General features: G+C 44.6%; 1 protein-coding gene across 1 annotated transcript in view; it reads right to left on the bottom strand.

Moving 5' to 3' along the window:
* Window positions 1-25,348, bottom strand: part of MARCHF3 (membrane associated ring-CH-type finger 3) — a 144,725-nt gene that overhangs the window by 18,290 nt on the left and 101,087 nt on the right. The window contains exons 2-3 of the mRNA XM_070465086.1: window positions 19,342-19,585; window positions 16,221-16,425 (exon numbers count right to left, since the gene is read on the bottom strand). Of these exons, the coding sequence (XP_070321187.1) occupies window positions 16,221-16,425; window positions 19,342-19,529 (393 nt within the window). The 5' untranslated portion in view covers window positions 19,530-19,585. The remainder of the gene's footprint in view (window positions 1-16,220; window positions 16,426-19,341; window positions 19,586-25,348) is intronic.

Here is a 25,348-nt window from a genome sequence, read left to right as displayed (position 1 = left end):
TCATCCTTCCTAGCAGGTAAACTCTGTTAGCACACAGTGTTCTGGCCTGTTCACGGTTCTATCCCATTTTCTAAAATATCTGTGTTTGATAAATGTTAGTTGAAGAAATACATAAATCCTTCTTAACTCGGTGATCGCTTTTAGTAGAAATCAGATGAGTTTAACTGAAATATATACACACATATATAAAATCACTCCCCATGACTCTTCTGATCAAATCCAGTAAAGTAATTTTTGTCCTAGACACATGCTTAGCAGTTGTTCTGGCCTTCACAGCTATGAATTGGCTGAAGTATACATCATATTCAAGGACACCCTAGAGATTTGTGATGCTCCCTGGAGGACTCAGGCCAATAAGCCAATTAAAGGGCTATAATGCTCCATAAATTACTATATTTGTGTCTGGAACATTATAATTTGGCTTCAGCATTATTTGAACAACTGCTACACACACTCACACCAATGGTTTGAAATTTTCCAAAGATAAGATTAGCAGCACAGCAGGATTAGATGGTAAAATAATTTTGTATATTCACTTGCAATTTCAGATATAAGTAAAATGGGGAGTCATTTTTCTCTATATCACTGTGTAGAAGTGATCACAGCCAAATGCAGATTGTTTATCTAAAATACAAGAAGATACTGCAGAATTATGTGGCATATGTAGTTCATATAAAGCCAGAAACATAAGAAGATGAGATAAACAACCAAGAGAGCAGGAAGAGCAAGAAAACAGAAATTTGCAGAGGAAATTAATAAAAAGCATATGGCCAACAATAAAAATGATTACTCTGGAAGACAGTGGTTTTATACTGTATAATCTATTACAAATAGGACACATATAGCAGCTCCAAGTTCCTGGAGCTGTTATGGGACCCCTGGCCCTCCAGCTGGTGAAGTTGCTGGCATCTAACAGCCCTTCTGCTGGCCTGTGGTTGGAGCCCAGGATTCTGGAGCTTTAAGTAATTACTTTCAAGGGAAAGACAGGATCACAGAGTAAATGGTGCCATGACAGGGTACCAAGTAAAGACCCTCAGTGGAACACTGGACAAAGTATGAGGGTATGATAAATAACATGTATAAGAATAATAAATACCTATTTTGAGAATTGGGGATGTTTAAAGGAATACAGAGGGAGAAATCAAATTTATAAGCAGATCCTCAAAATGGGACCACATTGAAAAACCCTCACGTATTAAGAATATGAGTATGAAAACTCTCCAAGCAGAGTGTGGTGGAGGAATTTCAGTGAAATATGATCCATGTGCAAAATAAAGGATGGAAGAGACATTCTCACCAACACCATATATTCCCAAAGTCAGCAAGGATGGGAATACTTTGAGAAGAGGAACTCTCTGCTAGATGGACGACTATGAGAATAGAGGAACTTTCAGATTCACAGTGCTTACAGTCCAATGTTTTGCTGCCAAAAAGTTCCCCAAATATTTAGGGCCTGTCTGATCTTGCTGACATTGGACACATCCTGGCAACCAATGGATCTGGAATCCTTCAAGGCTCCACTTGAGACAATGGCTTAAGTTTACAAGTTGCAGTACTTGGCAGAACCTCTTTATTTTTGTTCAGCACTCCTGCCCTCAAATTTCAAAGGGAGCCCGCCAGCCCACAATCTAAGTAATTTGGATTATGCTACGAATTCCATGCTCATGTTATCAAAGTTTCTCATGATCTGTACGATTTCAGACATGCCCTTCCTTATCCTCACATCCAAATGAAAGAGTCTCCCTCTTTCTGTCCAGGTCACCGCAGTCACCTGTTTTTCTGGTTCCCTTGGATTCTTCAGGGGGCTTCCCAGGTGGCGCGGTGGTAAAGAACCCACCTGCCAATGCAGGAGACATGTGAGAGACTTGGGTTTCATCCGTGGGTGGGGAAGATCCCCTGGAGGAGGGCATGGCAACCCACTCCAGTATTCTTGCCTGAAAAATACCATGGACAAGAGGAACCTGGTGGGCTACTGTCCATGGGGGCGCAGAGAGTCACGCGCGACTGAGCACACACACGTTGGGCTCTTCTGATATCCTTCATCAGGAGCGGGTCCCACAACATCAGACCACCAAGTAAAAATACACCATGGCGTTACATGAGGGGAGGGTGCCAGTTTCCTTTTTTGGCATGAGTTGTTTTGATTATGTTCAGTGTTTGTAGGCCATTTTGCTACAAATCTCCCATAGCTGCCTTCAGGGAAGCCATTCTTTGTGGCAACGGCTGAATGTCAGGGGTCGTGATGTCGGGGACTGGCGTTTACAGAAGGCCAAGCAGGAGACCGGCTGGAAGGACACAGCTGCTGTCTGTGGGAAAGCTTGACCGCAACCAGGGGACATTTCTAGCTTGAGTGACCCTGAGACATGTGTCCCTGTGGCAGAACCAAGCCAGCCATGGGAGGACCCAAGTTAATAACCAGCCCAGTGCTGTGTGTGGGCAGAACGGAATCAGCATCTGTCCCCTTAACACTAGCAAATCATACCCACTGTTGTGGATATCTGCAGAATTATAATGTGGCCTCCTCAAAGAAGAAGGAATTTGCAGTGAAGCAATGAGAAGTTTCCCTTTTAAGGGTGCAAGAGACACTTTTGGACAGTCTACATGTTCCCTTGCAGCCTATATTACTGTTTGTGTAGGTCAAGGATGTTTGACCCTGGGCGCAGGGCTTCAGAACATCTGTGACCCCTTTGTGACTTTATGTGAACACGGGGTGTCTGTGCATTTCAGGGGAGAGAATTCAAGCCTTGATCCTATTTTCAAACATGACTGAGGGGAAGCAGTACTGTTCCAGCACATTTTCCTAAACTGTCTCAAGACACTCTTTGGTCTGGTTCAGCTTTCTGAGCTTTGATGAATTTCAGAATATGGGCAGTAGGATGTTGATTACCTTCTGAGAATCCATAATCTCTCCTTAGACCCAGATTTAAGACAAAAATCAACCTAGGGCACAAACTGTGATATTTAAAAAATAAATTGTGTGGTTATAGGGCAGCAGAATCATGAAAACAACTAAATTAAAAGGCTTAAGAGAAAAAAAAAAGACTTTTACTGGGCAAAGATGGCAAAACTTCAGACAACATAAAATCAATGCCTAATTATTTCTTCCCAATAAAAGTGAACAGGGTTTCATCACATAAATATTGATATGGAAAAGGCAAAACTTTAAGAGGGCAATAAACCATCCACATCTCTGTGCCACTTTCTTCCTTTCTAAAATGGAGAAGGCTGGGGACTTTTCTGGTGGTCTAGTGATTAAGAATCCACCTTCCAAAGCAGGAGATGCAGGTTTGACCCCACAAGCTGCAGGTCAATTAAGCCTGCACAATGCAACTACTGAACCTCTGTGCCACAATGAAGACCCAGTGCAGCCAAAAAAAAAAAACCAAAAAAACAAATGGAGAAGTTTGTATATACAAATAGTTGAACAGGAAAGTGGTACAGGTTAGAACAGTGGCATAGGCTAAAGACTCAGTAAATGACAGCAAGTAGAAGAGGAAACAGTATATTAAGGTAAATAGAATGTGCAGAAGGAGTAAAAAATGATAGCAAGGAAGCTTAAGATATGTTTTCTATAAATTCTGACATTGGACCTTGCAAACCTTATGCTGCATGAAGGAAGCCAGTCTCAACTGCAGGGTTCCATTTATAGGAAATATCCAGAACAGGCAGATCGATCCACAGAGATATAAAATAGATTCTTGGTTGCCTAGGGCTGGGGGAGGGTGTGAAGGGAGAGATATGAGGACTGGAGAGTTAGGGCTGAAGTGTGTGATGTTTCTTTTTCAGGTGATGAAAATGTTCTAAAATTTCTGTGAACTATATGGTATATGAATTGTATCTGAATAAGTGTTCTAAAAATCTGAGACTGAAAACACCCTTGGTAAAAATATTCTGAAGTGGCCTGTAGATTTCCCTAAAGAATCCCTTCTCTTGCATGAATTCTGATTCACAGGTATTTCTTTCCAGCTTGTCACAACTTCATCTAATAGGGTTATTCTTCAGATATATGTATCTGTCAGGTATGTCTTACAAACAGCTGAAAATGTGTATATTTTGATGAACGAATGACTTCTGGGTTTCAACATTAAAGTCATAGCTTTTAAGCAGATGAGCCAGTGTTTAGAAAAATATTAGGGCCATTTTAGTACTTTCATCTCTCATCCCTTTTCTCCCATCATCTATCAGCGTTAATGCAAAGAGCTAGCCTTTCGAAGTAAGCACAGTGTTAGGAGAGGTTGCATAAATTTCTAGGATGGTGAATATTTTCTCTTCATCTCCTGATTTCTGCTTTTATTGATTCTACCCAGATATAAGTCCTTAATGCCTATAAATTCTATTTTACAACTTTCCCGCAGTTCCTACCTGCCAGCAGCATTTCATATATACTACATTAGCCATTTTTCCTCAGAGCCCTAAAAGAGTTTGAACTTCACCATTTATGCCAACTTTCTGTCTCTAATAGCATCACTGGAGATGAAGTGATGATAAAATAATGATTAGAAAATATTTCATTTTCTTCTTTTAATCTGACCTCAGTCTTTAGAAACAAGATCTTTTACACATTTTAATAAGTGGCACACCTAAGAATTAAGCCTGTGTTTCAGTATTCTAAACTAAAAGCTTTAAAAGTGTTTTTCTTTCTCTTTCATGTTAGACACACACAAATATAACTTTGCTCTCATATATCCATCACAGCATAAACCTATCCCTCTAGCTTTGTAATAATGGGCTGCAAAGAAACAATTTTATCCCAGGCAATCTCACAGGGTCCCTGTTTCTTTATGAATGAAGGCAGGCAGCCACGAGGCACTGCATGGGAATATACATTTAGTGAACAATGGAGGAGGAACACAAAGCCACAAGACCTGACAGGGTTTTTCTTATCTTTCCCCAAATTTGCTGCACCTGTCAAGAAATGGAAGCAAAGAACAGAGGCAATTATATAAATAATTCAAGAGAAAGACCAATGTTTTCCTTCATGAGTTGCAAAATCAGTTTCACCAATCTGAGTTATGTAGATGACAGTGTTTAAAGAAATTCACCTCACACGTGTGTACAACCATATTATAAGCAATTAACCTTCACAACCTGCTCCTGAAAGGAGGGAAAAGGCTCTTAATCATTTTGGGTTCACCAAGCTTTCTAATAACATCTCTCCTAGTAGAGACCTCGGAAGAAGTGAGTGACATTATGATTCATGGAAATGAAGACAAATGCAGAGAAAGAGTAACTAGATGAAAAGAGAGAAAGGCAGGGCATATAAAGTCCCTTGGAAATGAAGAATGACTTCTCTGGCTTCTAATAGGGTGGCGTACCGCCAAGCTTTGCTTCCCAATGAGCCCAGAGCATCAGAAGCACAGAGAAGAAATGCCATTCCACTTGCCCAGCACCCAGTCTGGTACAGCTTGTTGTTGTTGTGTTTTTAATACACTTCATTTTTTTAGAGGTGGTTTTATATTCACAGCAAAATTGAGGGCACAGTACAGAGTCCCCATATATCCCCTGCCCCCCACACTATCAACATCCTCATGTCAAGAGTGCTACATTTGTTACAATTGATGCACCTACATTGTTACCTAAAGTTCATAGTTTACAGCAGCATAAATGTACATCACTCTTGGTGTATACCCAGTGGGTTTGGACAAATGTATAATGACACATAGCCACAATTGTGGTATCATGCAGAATAGGTTCACTGCCCTAAAAATCCTCTCTGCTCTGCCTGCTTATCTCTTCCTCCTCACTAACAGCTCTGTATTTAATAGATGGGGTCAATGTCAAGAGGCACATCCGGGCTTTAGTCATCACTTTTTTCATGCTTCCCTTTCTAAAGTACATACAGTGCCTTAGAAACTCTGGCTATTGGCAGAGAAGCCCTCAGTTCCGTGTGTGCTTGTGTTAACATGTCAGTGAACAAGTGGAAGAAAGACCTCTTGAGCCAGGAAGGGAGAAGCCAGGTATGGTGGCAAGTGCATGGACTCTGGAGCCAGAGGAACCTGAATTCTTCTTCTGCCTTCTCTGCTTACTGCCCTGTGGCCAAAAGTCTTTAAGATCTCTGAGGAGTGACTACATCTCAGACTCTCAGCTTCTTTATCTATAAAATGGGATAATATCTATTATAGGATACCAGATACTCTGAAATAAGATGGCTATATAAAATGTACACCATACACATCTCTCCTTTAACTAGGAAATGGTTAAATAATTTAAGAAGAGATAAGTCTGGGGTGTGAATATCTTAAGGATAAAAATAGATGGATTCAAAGTGAAATTAATGAATGCCACTGGACTGGAATATCATGTCAAGATCTGTGCCTATGCTAGAAAATGGAGATCTTCGCATAAATGGGCAAAGAAGGGTGTTATTCAGTGAATAAATGACCACTGGGCTCCTACTGCCTGACTGAAGATACTTTTCTACTTGGCTCATTCGAATGTAATTGTCCATTAGGCACCATTTAACCATAATCATGTACTGCTCACAATATTTCAGACCATTATGTATTTCAAAATGTGTATTCTTTCTTTGGAGCTAAAAGTGTCAGGTGTTGACACTTAAAACTGAAAAGGCAAGAGGAGGGCGGGCAGATGCCCTCAGTGTGGAGTTTTATGCGTATCTGATAACTCTGTCTGAAATTTGCATCAGGGCTCATGCAATTTATGTCTCCCTTCAGTTCAACCTGGTGCCTTCACCAGCACAGGGCCGCTCCTCTGGGCTAACTGTGCCTTGTTATTTCAGCAGGACTTAGCGGAGAGATGATTACTTGGTGTAGTTACGCAGTGACATTTCACTGCTTCTTGATCACACTCGCCTTTACAAAGCTCTCTGGCCAGCTGCCCAGGGACACTTTCTCCTTTACCCCCGACAACCCCCTAGACTCCCATATAATAGCTTCCAACTGTCTGCCTTTCAAAGAAGTGGACCCTTTGCTGGCCAGCACTACTGTACTATTTGTTCTTACATGTGGAGGGAGCTCAAAGGGGCTGGGATTTTTCAGGATTTTCTGTCTCCTTCTGTTTGCTTGTTCTTGGCCCAGATGTGCTTCAGGGAAACTTGGCTCAATCTTCTCCTGTTTTTGATACTACCTGAGGATGAGTTAGTGACAAGTGTGTTAGTTGCTTGGTTGTGTCTGACTCTTTGCAACCCATGACTGTAGCCCACCAGGCTCCTCTGTCCATGGAATTCCTCAGGCAAGAATACTGCAGTGGATTGCCATGCCCTCCTCCAGGAGATCTTTCTGACCCAGGGATCGAATCCGGGTCTCTCATATTGCAGGCAAATTCTTTACCATTTAAGCCATAAAAGAAGCCCAAGTTAGTGACGACTACAGACATTTTCTCCCTGCCCTCTCAAGAGGCTGTTCTTTAAAAGACATGTCGCTCACAAAATGGTGATATTCATTAGTTCTAGGTGGTGGATACACACCTGTTTATATATTGTTTTCTTTCCCCCTCCTCTCTATGTGTTATAACATAGAATAATTAAAATCAAAAAGTTGTGTGAACCAATTCCTAGTGTTTTGCATCTTTGTGCCTCTGTTCCAGGGACCCTCAGATAGGGAGAGGTTGAAGGCAGCTACCAGGACTGAGAAAGGTCCTTTTTTAAAATTTGTATTTAAAAAATGGAATTAATTTGGTTTTGGCTGCACTGGATCTTCGTTGCTTCGCACGGGCTTTCTCTTGTGGTGAGCAGGGGCTACTCTTTGCTGCGGTGCTTGGGCTGCTGCTTGTGGTGGCTCCTCTTGTCGTGGAGCATGGGCTTCAGCAGCTGCAGCACGTGGGCACAGTCGTTGCAGTTTGCTGGCTCAATAGTAGTGGCACTCGGGCTTAATTGCTCCGAGGCATGTGGGATCTTCCCAGGTCAGGGATCGAACCTGTGTCTCCTGCATTGGCAGGTGGATTCTTATTTACTTGAGCCACCACAGAGGTCTGAGAAAGGTCCTTTTGAAAGCATGATTTCTGATTTGTATTTCAACCCTAGTCACTGCAAGTATCAATACAACTGAAAAGGCTAGAATGGGTCCTGTAATTCTTTTTATGCATGAAACAGGATTTCCCCTCCAAATTAGTCCTTTCCCAGCAGTGGATGGGCTGAACACCCAGGCACCAGGCAGTTAGCTCCCTTCCATCTGGCATGGCCATGTGAACACTTCAGTTGGCTTGCCTTTTTAATGAAGTGATTTTTAATGAAGCAAGCTGTGAATTTAATAGATACCTTAAAACAGCTTCTTTGTAACTAAGCTTTAAGTAACGAAGCAACTGCCAAATTAGCCACCAGAATCAAGAGAAAAATCCAAAGCCGAACAACTGTAGGATTAAGCATCTCTAGACTTCAGTCATCAGGCAGGTCATCTCAACTACTGGACAAAAGATAGGGAGGCTGGTGACAAGGAAGGCAAGGAAGTGCCTGGCCAACACTAAGGCATGCTGCGGTGCACGGGAGTTCTCACCAGTGTCTGTGCTAGTAAGAGTACTGGTTCATTAATTGTGTGATTTTGAACCAGCCATTTCAGCTCACTCATAATGTGGGGACAATGGGAGGAGATCATTAAGTTCAGTCTGTACTACTTTGGGAGAAAGATGTTGGTAGCAAGAAATCACATACCATTAGCAAATTCTTTTTTTTTTTTTTTTTTTAGCAAATTCTTTTAAAGGTGGGGTTGTTGTTCAGTTGCTAAGTCATGTCTGATTCTGCAACTCAATGCATGCAGCATGCCATGGCTCCCTGTCCCTGACCATCTCCTGGAGCTTGCCCAAGTTCATGGCCACTGAATTGGTGATGCTATCCAACCGTCTCATCCTCTGCCACTCTCTTCTCTTGCTCTCAATCTTTCCCAGCATCAGGATCTTTTCCAATGAGTCGCTCTTCATATCAGGTGGCCAAAGTATTGGAGTTTAAGCTTCAGCATCAGTCCTTCCAGTGAGTACTCAGGGTTGATTTCCTTTAGGATTGACTGGTTTGATCTCCTTGCAGTGCGAGGGACTCTCAAGAGTCTTCTCCAGCATCAGTTTGAAAGCATCATTCTTTGGTGCTCAGCCTTCTTTATGGTCCAGCTCTCACATCCATACATGACCACTGGAAAGACCATAGCTTTGACTGTACGGACCTTTGTCAGCAAAGTGATGTCTCTGCTTTTTAATACACTGTCTAATGTTAGGTTTTAAAGGTAGGGGATGCCACCCAATTTTGGAATCTCAAATGTAAAAAGCAGGCACAGGCTGCAGAGGGTGAAGAGGACTGGGTGGGAATAAGTAAAAGGCAAGACCCTCGGGAACTAGACAGTGCCTGCATGTCCAACCTGAAGGCATTCAATTTTTAAAAAAGAATGTTAATTCAATAAAGCACACCTGTGTGCAAGAATGAGGTCACCCGTTGGCTAGTTCTACTCTGTTTTACTGGGGAGAAGACTGACGCATTCAGAGGAGGAATGGTTGTTCAGGTTCTCACTGAGGCGGTGGGCGGCCAGCTGGCTGTCTCGTGGTTCTATAACTGCAGCCGCAGCCGGGGTGGTAAGCCCTGCTAGGAAAAGTCACCAGCACAGATGTCACTCAGTGTGAGGGGCTTTGGTTGTGTTCTCTGAAAAACAGACACAAGAGTCTCTCACCACGCCCCCTCTCTGTTACGTAACCTTTCCTTCGCTCTTGGCTTCGGGAGCCTCAACCTGGCCTGAAGTGGCTGGAAGAGCTGCCTCCGGGAGACAGGGCTGGAGAGGAAGGGCCTGATCAGCCCTGGGGAAGCTGAGGCCCCATGCTTGGTGGGCAGGAGGGAGGGAGGTGGGAGCTCCAGGTGGATTCAGGTAAATCCATCCCCCACCCCACCGCTCAGACACTGCATGTGGCTTTTCCTCATCCCTCCAGAACACAGGAGGAGAGCAAGCCCTGAGAGCGGTACCTGAGACCTTCCTTGCTCCGTGAGGGGATTCTGACCTCACGTGAGTGAGTGTTAGTCACTCTGTGTCCAACTCTTCGTGATGCCATGGACTGTAGCCCACCAGGCTCCTCTGTCCATGGAGTTCTCCAGGCAACAATACTGGAGTGGACTTCCATGGCCGTCTCCAGGGGATCAAACCTGGGTCTCCTGCATTGTAGGCAGATTCTTCACCATCTGAGCCACCAGTGAGGCCCATGGCAAACCTGTGTCTTCATCCACCACATGGGCAAGACCATCTCTTCCCCTGCAGACCATGCTGAAGGCTTTGCTTGTCCAGAGCTTGCACTCCAAAAAGCTTGACAAAGGCCAGCTGGGCCTGGATCTTCCCAGTCGGCCTGACCCTCCCCACTTCCAGTCTCCCTCCTCTAACTCTGGTCAGCGTCTCCTGGCCAAGCTCTGAAGCACAAGTTTTCTCCTCACTGGTTGCTGGTGGAACAGGGCTCCTGCCACCTGCCTTCCTGAAAACCTGACGGAGGACTGATGACTAGAAGGCAGGCAGAATTTGTCAGAATCACCACATTTGTTGTGTGGCTCAAAGCAGTGGTGCTGGTTTGTATTATACAAGCCCTTGTCCAACTGTGTCTGTCTTGAACTGAAGGGCAAAGGGTCATTCTCTTTGATGTACCACCACAGGCTCCAAATATGATATATGGTTTGCAGTTGGGAGGAAGATTCTCCATTTATCCGTCTGTTTAATGAACAGAGGCTTTGTGATGGCCTGTCACATGCTGTGATTACAGTCCAGCCACCTTACTCTTGGGCTGTGCTTTGCTCACTGGCTAGAATGCAGAGGGGAGGTTGCCCGCCTTCCTTTGAGGACGCAGGGGTCCTCATGCCTGGGAAGCTTCCTCCATCAGTTCCTATCCTCTCTGGTGTCATTCCTGAATTATCCCAAGGCTACAGGGCTTTGCTGATGAAAACAACACTCTGAAACCAAAAGTTCACATTTTAAACTTGTTGTTCAGTTGCTCGGTCATGTCTGACTCTGAGACCCCATGGACTGCAGCATGCCAGCACATTTTCACCTAGAAGAATACATATGTACACACTGCTGTATTTTAAAACAGATAACCAACGAGGACCTACTGTATAGCGCAGGGAACTCTACTCAATACTACTCTGTAATAACCTACATGGAAAAAGAATTTGAAAAAGAATAGGTACATGTATATGTATAATTGAATCACTTTACTGTGCCCCTGAAACTAACAACATTGTTAATCAACTACACTCCAATATAAAATAAAGTAAAAAAAAAACAAAACAAACCCAAATCCACTACGATGAAGTGAGCAACATCCTTTCCTAAGCCTGACAGAAACATAGCAGGAGGGTTTCAGTGAAGTCTCAAATCTATTAAATAGCCAAGTGCCAAGGTACAAAGTCATTTCTTCACAGCAGTTCAACTCTGCTCTTTTGTATAGCTGAAGATGACATTGAATCCTAGGCACACTTTAAAACCATTTTCCTCCAGTGACTTGAAAAATTATAAATGAAAAGTTTGGGAAAAAAAGTCTTTAATCCTCATCTCCCAAGCTTTATATTCCATTATTCTGAGTAACTGATATGTGTGAAAACACTCTCAGTTTCAATTTAGCTCAACCTCAGACTCAACCGGGAACAGCTTTTAAATTGTTCATACAATTCCTATCAATCAGTTGGGCTTGTGTAAAGGAAATAGGAATACAGAAACCTAATCACTCCTGTGAAAAATCACCATGTTTTCCTGTTTGGAGACAGATCAGATCCTAGGAAACCTTTCCTGCAGATTTCCACCATTTCCTGGCTGTTTCATTTTAATCTTGACATTGTTGAGCTGATCTATTACCTCATGAATTTCCTGGGCAAGGGCAGGTGTTACTGATATACGTCTTAGGAAAGCCCAGTGGCACATGTTCCCATCCTAGAAGCTGATGTTGTAAGCGCGCTATCTGCACATAGTGAGCTGGACTTCCTTGGCAAACTGCTCAATCAGATATGCAATCACGGCAAAAGGCGGAAGTCAAGGCACACATTTTTGGGAACAAATTGTGCTATTTTTATTGGTTTGCTGTATTTCGCCCTTATAAAAGAAAGGTATTAGAGTTCATCTTACAGATGGAAATGAGGAAAACTGAAAATGAGTAGAGAGGAGACCATAAAACCACCCAGGCTGGTTATTCTGTGAACCCTGTTATGGTTAGTGGATGTCTATTTACTGCATTCTACAAGGTCAATATTCTTGGGGCTAATTCATCTGACAAATTGCCACTGGACACATTTTCCATCATCAACAAAAATATGTAGCCTCCCTGAGAGAAGTGCTGGCTGGGTAGGTATGAAATGTAAATGGGTTATGTCTGTTTTCCTTTTTGCTATGGACAGTTCGAATGCCTTCCTTTCAAACTTTGCCCAAGTAGACAGATCTTTTAGGAGATTTACACTAGCTGGACCATAGAGGAAATCCACCCATAATTGATTAAACCCAACCTACTCTCTTGGGTTGAAACTAACTTGTTATACTAGCTTACTTAGCACCAAGAAAATATTTAGGGTATAAAACTGGCAATGAATTAAAAAGACGAAAAGAATTAGTCTCGCCATCTAGGAAGGTAGGTAAGTAGATACACACAGCAACTTACTGAAGCACTGGGTTGGCCAAAAAGTTTATTTGGGTTTCCCTGTGACAGCATATAGAAAAATCGGAATGGGCTTTCTGGCCAACACAATATAATTTACTCATCTTACAGTGGGCTGATTTTAAGTGTAGAATGTATTTTTTTTTTTGCACAAGAATCTGAGCCTTTTAGAGACCAAAGAGATCACGGGGAATCTGCAGTTCACCCTCCACACTGCAGCTCAGAGAAACAGGTATGTCACCCAGATGGTCAGTGGAAAGTGGAGAAGTGATGCCCAGTTTGGAGATACTATTAATAATCAGTCTATTGACTTGGCCATTTTGAGTAGAAACTCATTCTTTGCAAGGAGAGGGAAGAAAGACTTTAAATAGCAGCCTGTGTAGAAGATAGCTTTGGGTTCCTGATCTGTTAAAAAATGAACATCCAGCTGCTGGCTGCAGACAGTGTAAGAAACAATAGAAGAAGAAGTATCTTCGGAATGGGACTGAGGAAGATGAAGGCTTGCGGTGGGGGAAGGACTGAGAGTTTACCTAAAGAATGGGAGTCTGTGGAGTTAAGCAATTCCGACTGATGTAATGTCTGGATGCTGACAAATAAAATTTATAAATGGCTTTTTAAACCGCTTCCTCTAGCAATGGGAGTTGTTACTATCACATTGATTTTGAAATGAAATGTTATGGAATTTTCTTGCTTTAATGAGAAGGCAGAACCAACTGGTAAATAAAGTAATGATTAAAGCAATTAAAGAGGGAAAATGATAAATAAGGTAACAATACTCCTAATGGTGAAACCCAAATAGGCAGGTTTTGCTGATTTGCTGAAAAGATTCATTTTCATCTTGAAGTAAACATATTGAGAAGCGATGCTCACTGTGAATAAACTTGCCCTTTGGTAAGAGGAGAAAAGTCAATTAGTAATGTCATTTGTTTAAAAATCTGCCTGCACCTGGTTCTCATTTGTCCTCCAGCTGAGAAACCAAAGACAACTTCTTTTTATTGCTTGTGGTCAAACAACAAGTTCATCTCGCCATCGGATGATCAAACGGCCAGCCTCCCCCAGCTTGAGAAGGCCCGCCTTTCACTTTCAACTTGTTCAATCATCATTAACTCTGAAAAATGTCACATTCCATTTGTGCAATGAAAATTTCACCACCAGTGACCGTTTGGGTGAAGTTTTTGTAGGCGAGGTCCTAAATCTTGCAGAGCACCTCACACATTCTCAAGGTCTTTTGCCTTGTTTCCTTGTTTAATGACAGTGGCCTGAGATCCAAGAGTCCATCTATAGCCTGACACCCGTGGCTCTGAAGAAACCTCTGAGTGGGGGTCCATGTGCCTCTCTGAGCCTGCAAGGGTTCACTGCATGACCTGACACATGTGTGTTATCTGACACGCATGCACCCCCAACGCCAGCCTTTGTTAGCTATTATGCATACACACACTGGGGTTTTTGCCAAGTAAAAAGTCTTCTCTAATGGGGAGAGACCAGTTTGAAAAAAAGACCACTGGATATAGCCCAATTCGAAGCAAGATTTTCTTACTTTGGGAAGCCAACTGCCCTGGAAAGAGCTGCAATATCAAGCTGGGGAGGTTCCACAAAGTTTCTGGAAAGGAGAAATAGGCTTCTTTTTAACTTTTGCTATTGGGCTTGAAAATCTTTGCCTCCTTTGTTTATTATTTAATTATATTTCCTCCTCTGCAGAGAAGTTCTGAAATGAAAATACCAAGGAATGTGGTAGTGAGCTAAATACTCATGGCACTCTGCAAAAATGAATTTCTGGAAGTAGATGTCAAGCAGCAAGACACCTAAATTAAGAGGTCACTTGATCTAGAATCTTTAAAAGGAGTATTGAGTTTATTGGGGCAAGTCAAATAAATTTTGTGCCATTTGACAAGGAGGTCACAGCTAAAACAGCCGCCAGTTATAGATCCTGATTAGATTTTCAAGGTCAGAACCAAGAAAATGTATAAACAGAGCACTCTAGAACCTTAGTGCCAACACGCTAACATGCTGTTTTAAATAGCCTCCAAGAAGGGCTTCTTGATTTCTAGCTTTAGTGTAGTGTCAAAGTTCCACTGAGTCAGCTGAAATGAGGTTATCAGCCCAACTGGATTATAGGCACAATGTCTTGGCCCCTTCCAGCTAGCTCTGGTTCAAGTGTATTAGAATATTTACTGTTGCCAATATGCAATTTTTGATTGACTGGCAGCTGGGGAGTAGGAGAGAAGGCAAAAATATTCTAATAACTTTTTCCAGTTTCTCCAGTTAATACAAAGACACTGGCTCCTTGGAAGGAAAACTGTGACAAACCTAGACAGCATATTAAAAAGCAGAGATATCACTTTGCCGACAAAGGTCTATATAATCAAAGCTATAGTTTGTCCAGTAGTCATGTATGGATGTGAGAGCTGGACCACAAAGAAGGCTGAGCACCAAAGAATTGATGCTTTTGAATTGTGGTGCTGAAGAAGACTCTTGAGAGTCCCTAGGACTACAAGATCAATCCTAAAAGAAATTAACCTTGAATATTCACTGGAAGGACTGATGCTAAAGCTGAAGCTCCAAAACCTTGGCCACCTGATGTGAAGAGGTAAACTCAGTGGAAAAGACACTGATGTGGAGAGAGACTGAAGGTAAAAGGAGGCAGCAGAGGATGAGATAGCATCACTGACTCAACAGACATGAATTTGAGCAAACTCTGGGAGACAGGGGAGGACAGGGAAGCCTGGCATGCTGCAGTCCATGGGGTGGCAAAGAACCAGACACAATTTAGGAACTTAACAACAATAATATAAGACCAGACCCTGGGTCTAAAGAAGAATCGCGTGGCTCCTAAAATAGGAAAGATAATGTCCTGCCATTTTAATGGCTGGGTTGACAGCATCACTTTTAAGAAAAGAGATAAATACTAGGTTATTAGTTGAAAAAAGCTTGTGTGTAATTTCCTAGGAGAGATTGTTTTTTTATTCAAAGTCTTGCATGTATACCTAAGATTACAAGTGTTTTATAAATATTAATTCATTTACCCCTCATAGTAACTCCAAGAGGTGAAGTCACTTACCTAAGGTGTAGAACTAGTCAAACCCAAAAGTGTAGGTCTCTGTGCGTTATACTACACCGCACTCCAGTATTCTTGCCTGGAGAATCCTATGTACAAGGAGCCTGGCAGGTTACAGTCCATAGGGTCACAAAGAGTTGGATATGACTGAAGCGACTGAGCACACATGCCATTATACTTTTCTACAAAGATTTCTCAGACTAGGCAACCCAAATTCCCATTTATCTGTTGCTTCAAGGTGAGCAACGGTGTGCAAAGAGAACAGTGTTTGATCTGCTTGCTCCGTGTCACAGGAATGGAAACATGGAGATCAAGTCTCTAAAACGTCCCCTATCTCCTCACACTGATTTCTTCTACTCTCTCATCTCCACTTCATAGAGGTCACCTTTCTGCCATTGGCTCCCGAGTGCTGAATCTGTGTCTCACATCTCACACACACACACACACACACACACACACACACACACACACATGCGCGCATGCGTGCGCACACACACATACACACACAGTATTACCATGCTTCAATGAAGCGGCACAGGGTCTGTGAGCTGGGCATAAAAGCAGACATCATTTGCTCATTAGAGCTAAGTTTTCAAGACGTGCCCCAATTACTGACCTCCACTAACGGCCTGGGTTTGCGCTCGACTGCAAACCTGAAGTGGCAGAGTTCACAGTAGCTGGTGTTTGAGGACGACAGCCAGTGTTCCAGGCAGCTCCGGTGAATTGTCCCCAAGGTCCCTGTACATTCACACGGAGAGAGCAAGTCCTCTTGACTGCTGCCCTCGTGGCAGATCCTGCACATCGGCCGGTCATTGAAGGGACTGCAAGAGAAGGAGGGGCGACCTGCTGGTCACGGGCTGGTAACCACCGCCACGCCACGGTCCTCCGGCTCTGGGCCTTCGGACCCTCCCCCGCGGCAGCTGCTCAGAACATACATCTGCTTTAAAACCCGAGATCGACACTGGCATTTGGCAGTGGGGGCCGGGATCCTTGGGCATCTACTTTTGTCAAAACAGCGAACTAGGGGGTGGCTAATACCAGAGTAGGCGGACCCAGGGATATAGTGAGGGCAAAGGAGCAATGTGTTAATTTTGCCTTGGATGTCGATGGAGTTCAGGCAAACTACCAATCGAAAAATAAAAATCATCCTTTGCTAGTAAGAAATGGTTTGCAACCAGCACCGATTATAGTTTCTAGACAAACTGAGTCTTTCGAACCAGGCCGGGACACTTTTGAATACCCAGAGGTTCTTTGCCTTTCTCTTTTTAGTGGGATGGGAGAGTGAGAGGAGGAAAACAGATGGGCAGCCGGCCCTGAAGCTGCCACGCAGAACTGCAGCCTGAGCCGGAGCACAGAGCTGGAGCTTTCCGATGTTGCGCTTTGGGCTGCTGAGGACACTCAGCAGAAAGCTGGTAAAGGTATGTCCTACCAAGGCGGCCTCCGTCCAGGGCTTGGCCTTTAACTTGGAAACGTCACCCCTGTGAGGACGCATGGTGTTGTGGCTCGTGAGGCAGGCTCTGGAGTCGTGCCACTTGGGCTCAAACCCCAGCTCTGCTGCACGTGAGCTGGCTCACTTTGGGCAAGTAATGTCATCTCTCTGGACTTTAGCTTAAAATGGGCATAAAGCAGGGTACCTTCCTCATATGGTGACTGTGAGGATGAGCAAGTGTAATCCAGGTTACAGGCTTGGATGAGGGACCAGCATGTAGTAAAGTGCCTAGTTAATGCTCACTATTTTCACTTGTAGAAAAACTCAGGTCAGGGAAAACCAAATGACGTGGCCCTCATCACATATGTCAAAGGCCAAGGGAAAGCTCCAAGACGGCCTCTGTTCTCAATGGATACTGGAGGGCTATCTGCCTCTGATCAATGTCTTCTCATATTGCTAGAGGTCCTTACAGGGTATTCGATTTTTAAATGTCATCACTGTATGGGCCAACCCAAGGACCAGCCTCTTTACCCACCTTTCCCCACTTCTTCCTGTCCCCCAAAGCGGAGAGTGACCCAAGCTTATGCTCACCCCCATCTCACTGGCTCCATCTTTGTGGAAACAGCCATGGAAACACTGCTCTTTCCCAAAGGCCTTTCTGAGGATGATCCTGGGACTGAGTGAAGGCTAAAAGGGGATTAAAAGAGGAAAGGAGCTCCTTCCCCCTTGCCAAGAGGAGCCCCACATGCTCAGGGGGGCGGGAAAAGAAAGTTGAAAGAGTTGACTTTTTTCTCTCATCATCCCTGGCCTCCATCATTCACACTGAGCCAAATGCTTATAAAATTGTAAAAGTTCTGGTTTACACTACTGTATGGTAGGAGAACATGTAAGAATGCCTGACACACGCGTGTGCACACACACACGCTGGCTCCCAGCTCTCAGTCGTTTCCGTTCTGCAGTCCGTGCTTCTTGATCAGATGAGGTGTTTGATGGCTCGAGGGTGACGGGGGCACATGCAGACAGATAACTATCTGTCTCATTCACCGCTGAGCGCTAACACTCACTGCCCCCTTGTATTCTGAGTCCTAACCAATTGTTACAAGTTTTCCCAGAGGTAGAAAAATATCTATTGACCTTTTTTTTTTTTCCCCTTCCCTTTGTGAAAGCCACACAGATGGACAGCAGAAGGCACATGGATAATGTTTATAACAGGTGTGGGTGGGTGAGTCCATGTCTGGCGGCCACCACATGTGGGGCCAGGGGGTTGGGGGTGGTATTAGTGCTGTGGTGTCCCCAGGGGTCCTGTTGCACGTAAGGGGTTGATGAGCCTGTATCTGCACTGGAGGAGTTGGCTGAATTGCTCAGATCAAGGTAAGCAGTCAAGGTCTGAGTGACTGACCCGAAGTTTCAGGGTCAGACGTGTCAGCAGTGAAATCATAGGGCATGTCTAGTATTGAAACACGTTTTACAGTCATAAGTCAGGTCCCACTTACTCATTCTGCAATAAATGGAGAAGCCGAGGAGCACTTAGTGGCCAGGCAGCCTGTGGCTCTCCACCTTCCACTGGGCGGCAAGAGCGCCGGAGGAGAGCTCCAGGGACACAGGGCTGGCCTGGGTAAACCATGTCTGGGCTGCTCCAAGCCTTCAGTCTGGCCCTGGTTCATCTCTCAGGGGAGACGCGCTGCGGGCGGCTAATGATAGTACTTCACAGGGCAGGGTGTGTGTGAAGCATCGTGGAGGGGGCATGTGGAGGGCAAATGAGGCAGCAGAAGAGGTTCCCAAATGGGGACGTGCCAGAGGAGTCCCCCAGGAAGCTGCGCTGAATAGGCCCCCGTCACGGGGTGCTGACTACCCTGCACACCAGAACGTCACTTCAGAAGTTTTACCCACGTATCCAATCACTTTGGCTCAGTCACGTGAGACCCAGAGGCCTCCTTGGTTCTGTCCTAACAAAGGGGGCTACCTTTGTTAGTACCTGAAGTCGACAAGAAAGTCATTACCGTTGCAAGGTCAAAATAACAAATGTTAAGCAAGTGACCCTGGCGCCTTGTGGGATCCTTCTCTGCCTGGCTCTCTGCGAGTGTGACTTTAAGCAGAAAACTCCAGTGTGAGTTTTTAGCTTTTTATGCCATTGCTATAGAAACGGCAATAACAGAACTTGTGTAGTTTTTTTGTTTTTTTCTCCCCAGTACCTCCTCTCACCTGACACAAAGACCTGAGCACTCATTACACTCCCTTCAGCATTTCACGTCTGACAGAAAGCGCTCGGGATCAATTGCAGATTCATTGACTTTAATGGTGGTACTACCTCTGGGTGGCGAGGGTCCGCACCACTGTTGACAGCAGCTGCCCGTCCTTAGCGGAAACCTGCATGACATACTGCGGCTGCCCATTCACCAGGCTGCCGCAGGCCTCCACGGTCTTCACCACGGGCGCGGCGGGGCCGGTGCAGTCTGGCAGCACTTCGGGCAGGTGACTGCAGCGGCTGGTTGTCATGGTAACAGACAGCAATTACTCTGCTAATGGCTTCCACATTCATACAGGATTTCCATCTAAGAGAGATCAGAAAACAGTTTACTTGGGCCGGGTACTTAATAGAAAACGGAGAATTATGGCCACCATCATCGTGTCATGATTTACTAGAAATAACAGGTGGTACTGTATCTTGCAACCATTTACCGAGCACATGCATACACTGGGCCCACGAGAAACAGCGGATATGGTTATTATGAACAGGACAGTGAGCGTGTCAGTGTATGTGAACACCGGAGAAGGGAGGGCGTGGTGGGCCCGGCAGCCAGATCTGGAGAGAAGATAAGCAGCTCTCCCGCTCTGGGCCAAAGAGGCAATAAGTCTTTGTTGACACTCTCTCAGAGTTACTAGAACCTTTATTAAAACCGTTGGCAACTATTTTTTTTCTTCGAAGCAATTTATTCTCTATGCAGCTTCATTCTGAGATGCTAAGATTAAAAAGAGAGAGAGAGTGAAGAAAGGCAAAAGAAAGGAGAAAAAAAAAAAAAAACACAACCCATGTGAATTTGGCCAGGTAGCACCTTCCTGGGCAGTATTTGCCAAACATGAATCACTCAATTAATGAACCACCTTTCTGACTTTTCCCATATCTGTGTTCCGTAACAAAATTATCTACTTAATGTGTCTTGAAAATTAGCTTCCTTTAAAAAGTTAACCTATTTTAGCCTTGTCTTAAAGTTATTCATGAAATGATGAGTTTGATGAGCTTGTTATACCAATTTTCTTTTAAAGATTTTTTTTTTTTGGATGTGGGCCATTTTGAAAGTCTTCGTTGAATTTGCTACAATATTGCTAAAATATGTTTTGGTATTTTGGTGGTGAGACATGTGGGATCATAGCTCCCCAACCAGGGATTGAACCAGTACCCCCTGCATTGGAAGGCAAAGTCTTAATCACTAGACCTCTAGGCAAGTCCCTATATATATTTTTAATGGACATTAAGCTTCTGGTTCTTTTTGTGTACCACCTAAAATCTAGGGACACTGCCTTCTCAGAGGAGATCGCATAGGCGATTGAGGTCTCTACCACCTATTAAGAATAATCCATTCTTAATAAGGACCTAACCTCGCTGACATATAGCCTGTCACATAGACTGCAAGAAATTCTGTTCCCAATTTGTGCGGTGTAAGCTTCAACTTGACCTCAAGTTCAAAGCATTCAGACCCAGTGGAGTAAGGAACCCTACTGCATCCAATAATAGATTTGCATGTGATGTGTAAGAAATAGAGGCCTTAAGAGAAACTCGCAGGAGGCATTTTTTATGTCTAAAGATGAGAGGACACAGTTTCACGGTCCATACACACCGTCCCTGCCCAGCCTGCTCACCTCGAGCTTCTGAGCCCAGCACAGCCTGGACCCAGTGGGCAGCGGCAGGGCTGGCAGACAGACTAAGTTCCTGTGAGTTAGTAGTCTGGGTGGTCAAGGCCCCAAGTGTAAATAAATCTGCCTCCCAACCCTAAGAGATTTTTGGAATTCCTCTAAGGGTTATTTTCTACTAGATATTTGTCTCTATTTATTACATTTTACTTGACTCCTACAGGTCTGGAAAATAGGGTCTGCCAACAATGTCCATCCGTTGGACATTCTCAGGAGGAGAATGCCGGGTTTTCAGAAGAACTTGAGCTGACGCGGTCACTGCTGACAAGCACATATCCGCAGCCCTGACCAGCGGGTGGGAATGGAATCCTCTCCTTCCTGCCGAGGATCTGGCTGGCCTCCCTTTCCTGTCCTCCTTGGCTGCCTCTAGCCCTCGCGGGGTCTGCGGTCTGGCCTCTCCCAGGAGCCCTTTGAAAACTGGCAGTGTGGCCGGGGCTGTGGACAGCAGCCATGCTCTGAGGCCTGATGTGAGGCAGTGGCAGGAACTCCTGCTCTCACGACCCTAGGGCCTTCTCAACCCCCAGGTACCGAGCATTCAAGAAACCCAGTGAGCTGATTAGCTAGTATAGTGTTGCTTGTTAAATAGGATTTGTCTCTTTTATTTTTTTCTCACATTACAAGATCAAGAAATATATGTTACAGAAAGTACAGAAAAGCACAAAGAAAATAAAACTCACTCAAAATGCCGCCACTTGAATAACCACAGTAAACTTTTTGTGTGGATAGCTTTTTAAGTTTTGGCAGGATTGGCAGGGTGGAGTTGATTTGTAACTGGGGTCAGATAGTTTTATCTTTTTTTTTTTTCCCCAAAGTTTTCAGACCGCAGAACAAAAAGGATGTTCAAAGGTCAGCTTCGAAAACTATGTCTAACCCCTTTTCCTTGGCCTGCCCTGATAAAACCCCATTGACATGATTTTAAATTCTCATAATGCCTGACAGTCACAAAGTGTAACTTCCTGGCACAGCTCTCTTGCTTCACAAGGCAGTCATAGATTAAGAGCCAGGGGTGTGTTGGCAGGAAAAGCAGACACAGTGACCTTCTTGCCGCACGAAATCATTATGTCTGGGTGCGTGCTGAGAGTCTATTTTCGGGTTTTGCATAACTCCAACTCAGAGGACCAAGCACTCCCTCCCTCTACTCCATGGAGCTGCAAGGAGGAGGAGAAGGGATGCAGAGTGAGAAAAGGAGGCCAGGCCGGTCAGCACTGAGGCTGCCCTTATTGAGGGAACTGCCACTCAGACACATGAGGTCCCCAAGTTCATTTACTTATAAACTTAGATTAAGCCCTCACTGAGGGCTTCCCAGGTGGCACTAGGGGTAAAGAACCTGTCTGCCAATGCAGGAGACACAAGAGACGCAGTCTGATCCCTGGGTCTGGAAGATCCCCTGGAGAAGGAAATGGCTACCCACTCCAGTATTCTTGTCTGGAGAATCCCGTGGACAGAGGAGCCTGGCGGGCTACAGTCCACGGGGTCACAAAGAGTCACACAACTGAGTGACTGAACACACACACACACACACACACACACACACAGAGGTAGTAGTTCTAAATGTATGACCTAAATCTGCAATAAAATTGCCCTTAAAACAGTTCTGGAAGTAGAGTTTCCTTAGAAGTATTATTTTACTTTGAGATGATATTCTTCATTTCACTTGCCTTCTCAAAGGCAATGGAGCTATTACCCACCATCTAATGAGTTTATTCCATTCACAGACAGCACCAGGCATTGAACTGGGCATAAAGGAAAAAGATTCCTCCTCTGCTTTGCCTTCTCCTGCAAGGAAGCCCTGGCTCTTTCCCTCATGCTCTGCACCCAACCTAGCACCTGATTGAAATGATACTCGCGTCCAACACTGGCTGAAGAACACACTGGCACGTCCGCTGATCACCACATACCAGAATAATCCTGACGTACTAAGTCCGGCGTGCCAGAGGTGAGTCCCCATGCTCCTCAAAGACTGTGTCTTGAATTGCAACTGCGGCGGGAGTGATTACATGGAGGATGGGCACCTTGACCTTGGTGGGAAGGGCTGAGTGGGTGCCAGCCCCAGAACAGGGAGTCTAATCAGGTGGAAGAAGAGAGAGGGGAGCATGTCTCCCCAACCTCAGTAAAAAAGAAGCCCTGAGGCTGAGATCAAGGCATGGGGCAGGAGTGGTTCTCTCAGGCTGCGGGCACCAATTGGCATGCACATGTTTGCACCTGGGGCAGTGACAAATGGCCCACTGCCTTGCCCTGTCTCTTCCAGAGCCACCTAGGAAAACAGCAGGCTATTGCTGAGGATGCTAAAAATAGTCAAGCTATGGGTCTGTAGCCTAGCACTGATCTTCCACTGATTTTCCTGAAAAATTTCAAGTGCCATTTGATCGTCTTTTTTTATTGTTGTTGTTAAAATCAATACTGCTCCTAGGAAATTCCCCCAAGAATTCTGCTCTCTGGATTTCTCAGGACAAAAACACTGATGCTGGGAGGGAGCAGTGTCCCTGTAAAAGCGAAACCTCAAATTACACTGATGGGAGTTCTTTGTTGGTTAGGTTTGACACCTTATATAATTCCTTAGGCTGAGAATAAAACATGATTTGGCACTGGCCAAATTTGGGCGGACTGGGAATAGGTGTGTGAGAGGGAGACAAATAAAAAAGGGAGGAGTGGCTACAGAAATGAAAGCCTGATTAGACAATTGTGAAGATAAAAAGGACTGTCTGTGAAACTGTGACCCCTTTAAAGGCTAGAGTACAGTTTCATAAAAGCACGGACCCAACCAGGCTGCAGCTACACGTGGCTGCACAGGCTGCGGAAGGTACGTGATTTCCATGGGAACATGGCTGGCATCATGAGGATGCATTCAGAGGATGTGGGGGACGGGCAGGGAAGCGAACCGTGCTCACCTCTGCAGCCTTCGTGCCCCACAGCCCCGGAACCTCCACAAAGATCATGGAGTTACAGGAAAGGCTCTGTTCTTAGAAGCAGGACACCCAAGCCTGCGCCCTGGCTCATCACTCACCAGGGTAAACCACACAGTCTCTCAGACTTTGCTGAGATTTCTTGCATTTGAAATCAGAGTATTGATACCTCCTGAGCCACCTCTTCTGGTTATTTGTGAGGCCTAAAATAAGATGAGACACGTGAACGTGCTCTGCAAGTTGGATGAGCCTTGCACTCAGAGCTATGCATATGCACATTTTATTACTACATGAGCCGTCTTTCTTGTTCTTTGTCTGGCCTGAGCTACGTCTTGTTTCTGTCTTCTATAACTTTCTTCCTCCATCACTGGTCAGTTTGTACCCACTGCATCCTTTAGATCACACTTGAGCCCTGACTTCGTACCACTCTGTCTTCTCCCAGTGGGAAGTACAAAGGGAATCTTCCTTGCACCCAACTTCTCATTCTCCTGAGACCTGTCACTTCCACAGGCCCCTACACAGGTTGCACTTTTCTGTGAAAATGTTTAGTAAAGATCCATGATGAAAAACTGCTATTATGTTTGGTATTCATATCTATTTGTTACAGTAGCTACCCTTATCTTGGGCTTCCCAGGTTGCACTAGTGGTAAAGAACCTGCCTGTCAACACAGGAGACATAAGAGATGCAGGTTCTATCCCTGGGTCAGGAAGATCCCCTGGAGGAGGGCATGGAAACCCACCCCAGTATTCTTGCCTGGAGAATCTCATGGATAGAGGAGCCTGGTTGGCTATGGTCTATAGGGCCACAAAGAGTTGGACATGACTGAAGCAACTTAGAATGCATGCATACCTTTATCTTAGCTAATCTACTGCATGATAAATACAGTGAAAAATAAAACACAAGCCACTCCAGATACTTTTTCAAGCCTGCTTCTATCAGAACTGTGTTTTCAGTGCTAAGTCAACTTTAATTTCTCAGATGTAAGATGAGAAAGTTATTTGGGGGAGGTAGCTGGTATGTCGGCAACTCTATTTGGGTATAAAAATTATCCACAGGATTTAAAGGTGTAAATGAGCATAATGCTGTGTGTACGCTGGCACTAACCTGGTCATGTAGGCTGCCTGGGTAGTGGGCTGAACAGGCCTAAGCTCAGAGGGGCATTCCAGAGCTAGCCTGGACCTCCAAATTCAACCCTAATGATAATTCCAGAGATTTAAAAAAATAGGCTCCTCAGGTCACAATACACCTGGAAGGGTCCTGTATCATCTCCGCAACCAGAGTTTTCAATAAAAGGATTCACTCATTCTTTCATGCATTCAAACAAGCATTTTTTGAGAGTTTACGGTGTATTCCTATGAAGTTTCTGGTGGTGCGGAGTCTAACCATTTCAAGTCCTGCTTTTCATTTCCCAAAGAAAAGCACAGGTCACCAAACAGTCTGGAGTGTTTCCCAGACTCTCTCCAAGGCGGCAGAGCCATGAGGCTCTGTCTGACAGAGTGGGC

This window comes from Odocoileus virginianus, chromosome 3, assembly GCF_023699985.2.
Source record: "Odocoileus virginianus isolate 20LAN1187 ecotype Illinois chromosome 3, Ovbor_1.2, whole genome shotgun sequence".
Classification (NCBI taxonomy): domain Eukaryota; kingdom Metazoa; phylum Chordata; class Mammalia; order Artiodactyla; family Cervidae; genus Odocoileus; species Odocoileus virginianus.
The sequence above is the reverse complement of the archived record's forward strand: the minus strand, read 5'-3'. Positions and strand labels throughout refer to the sequence as shown.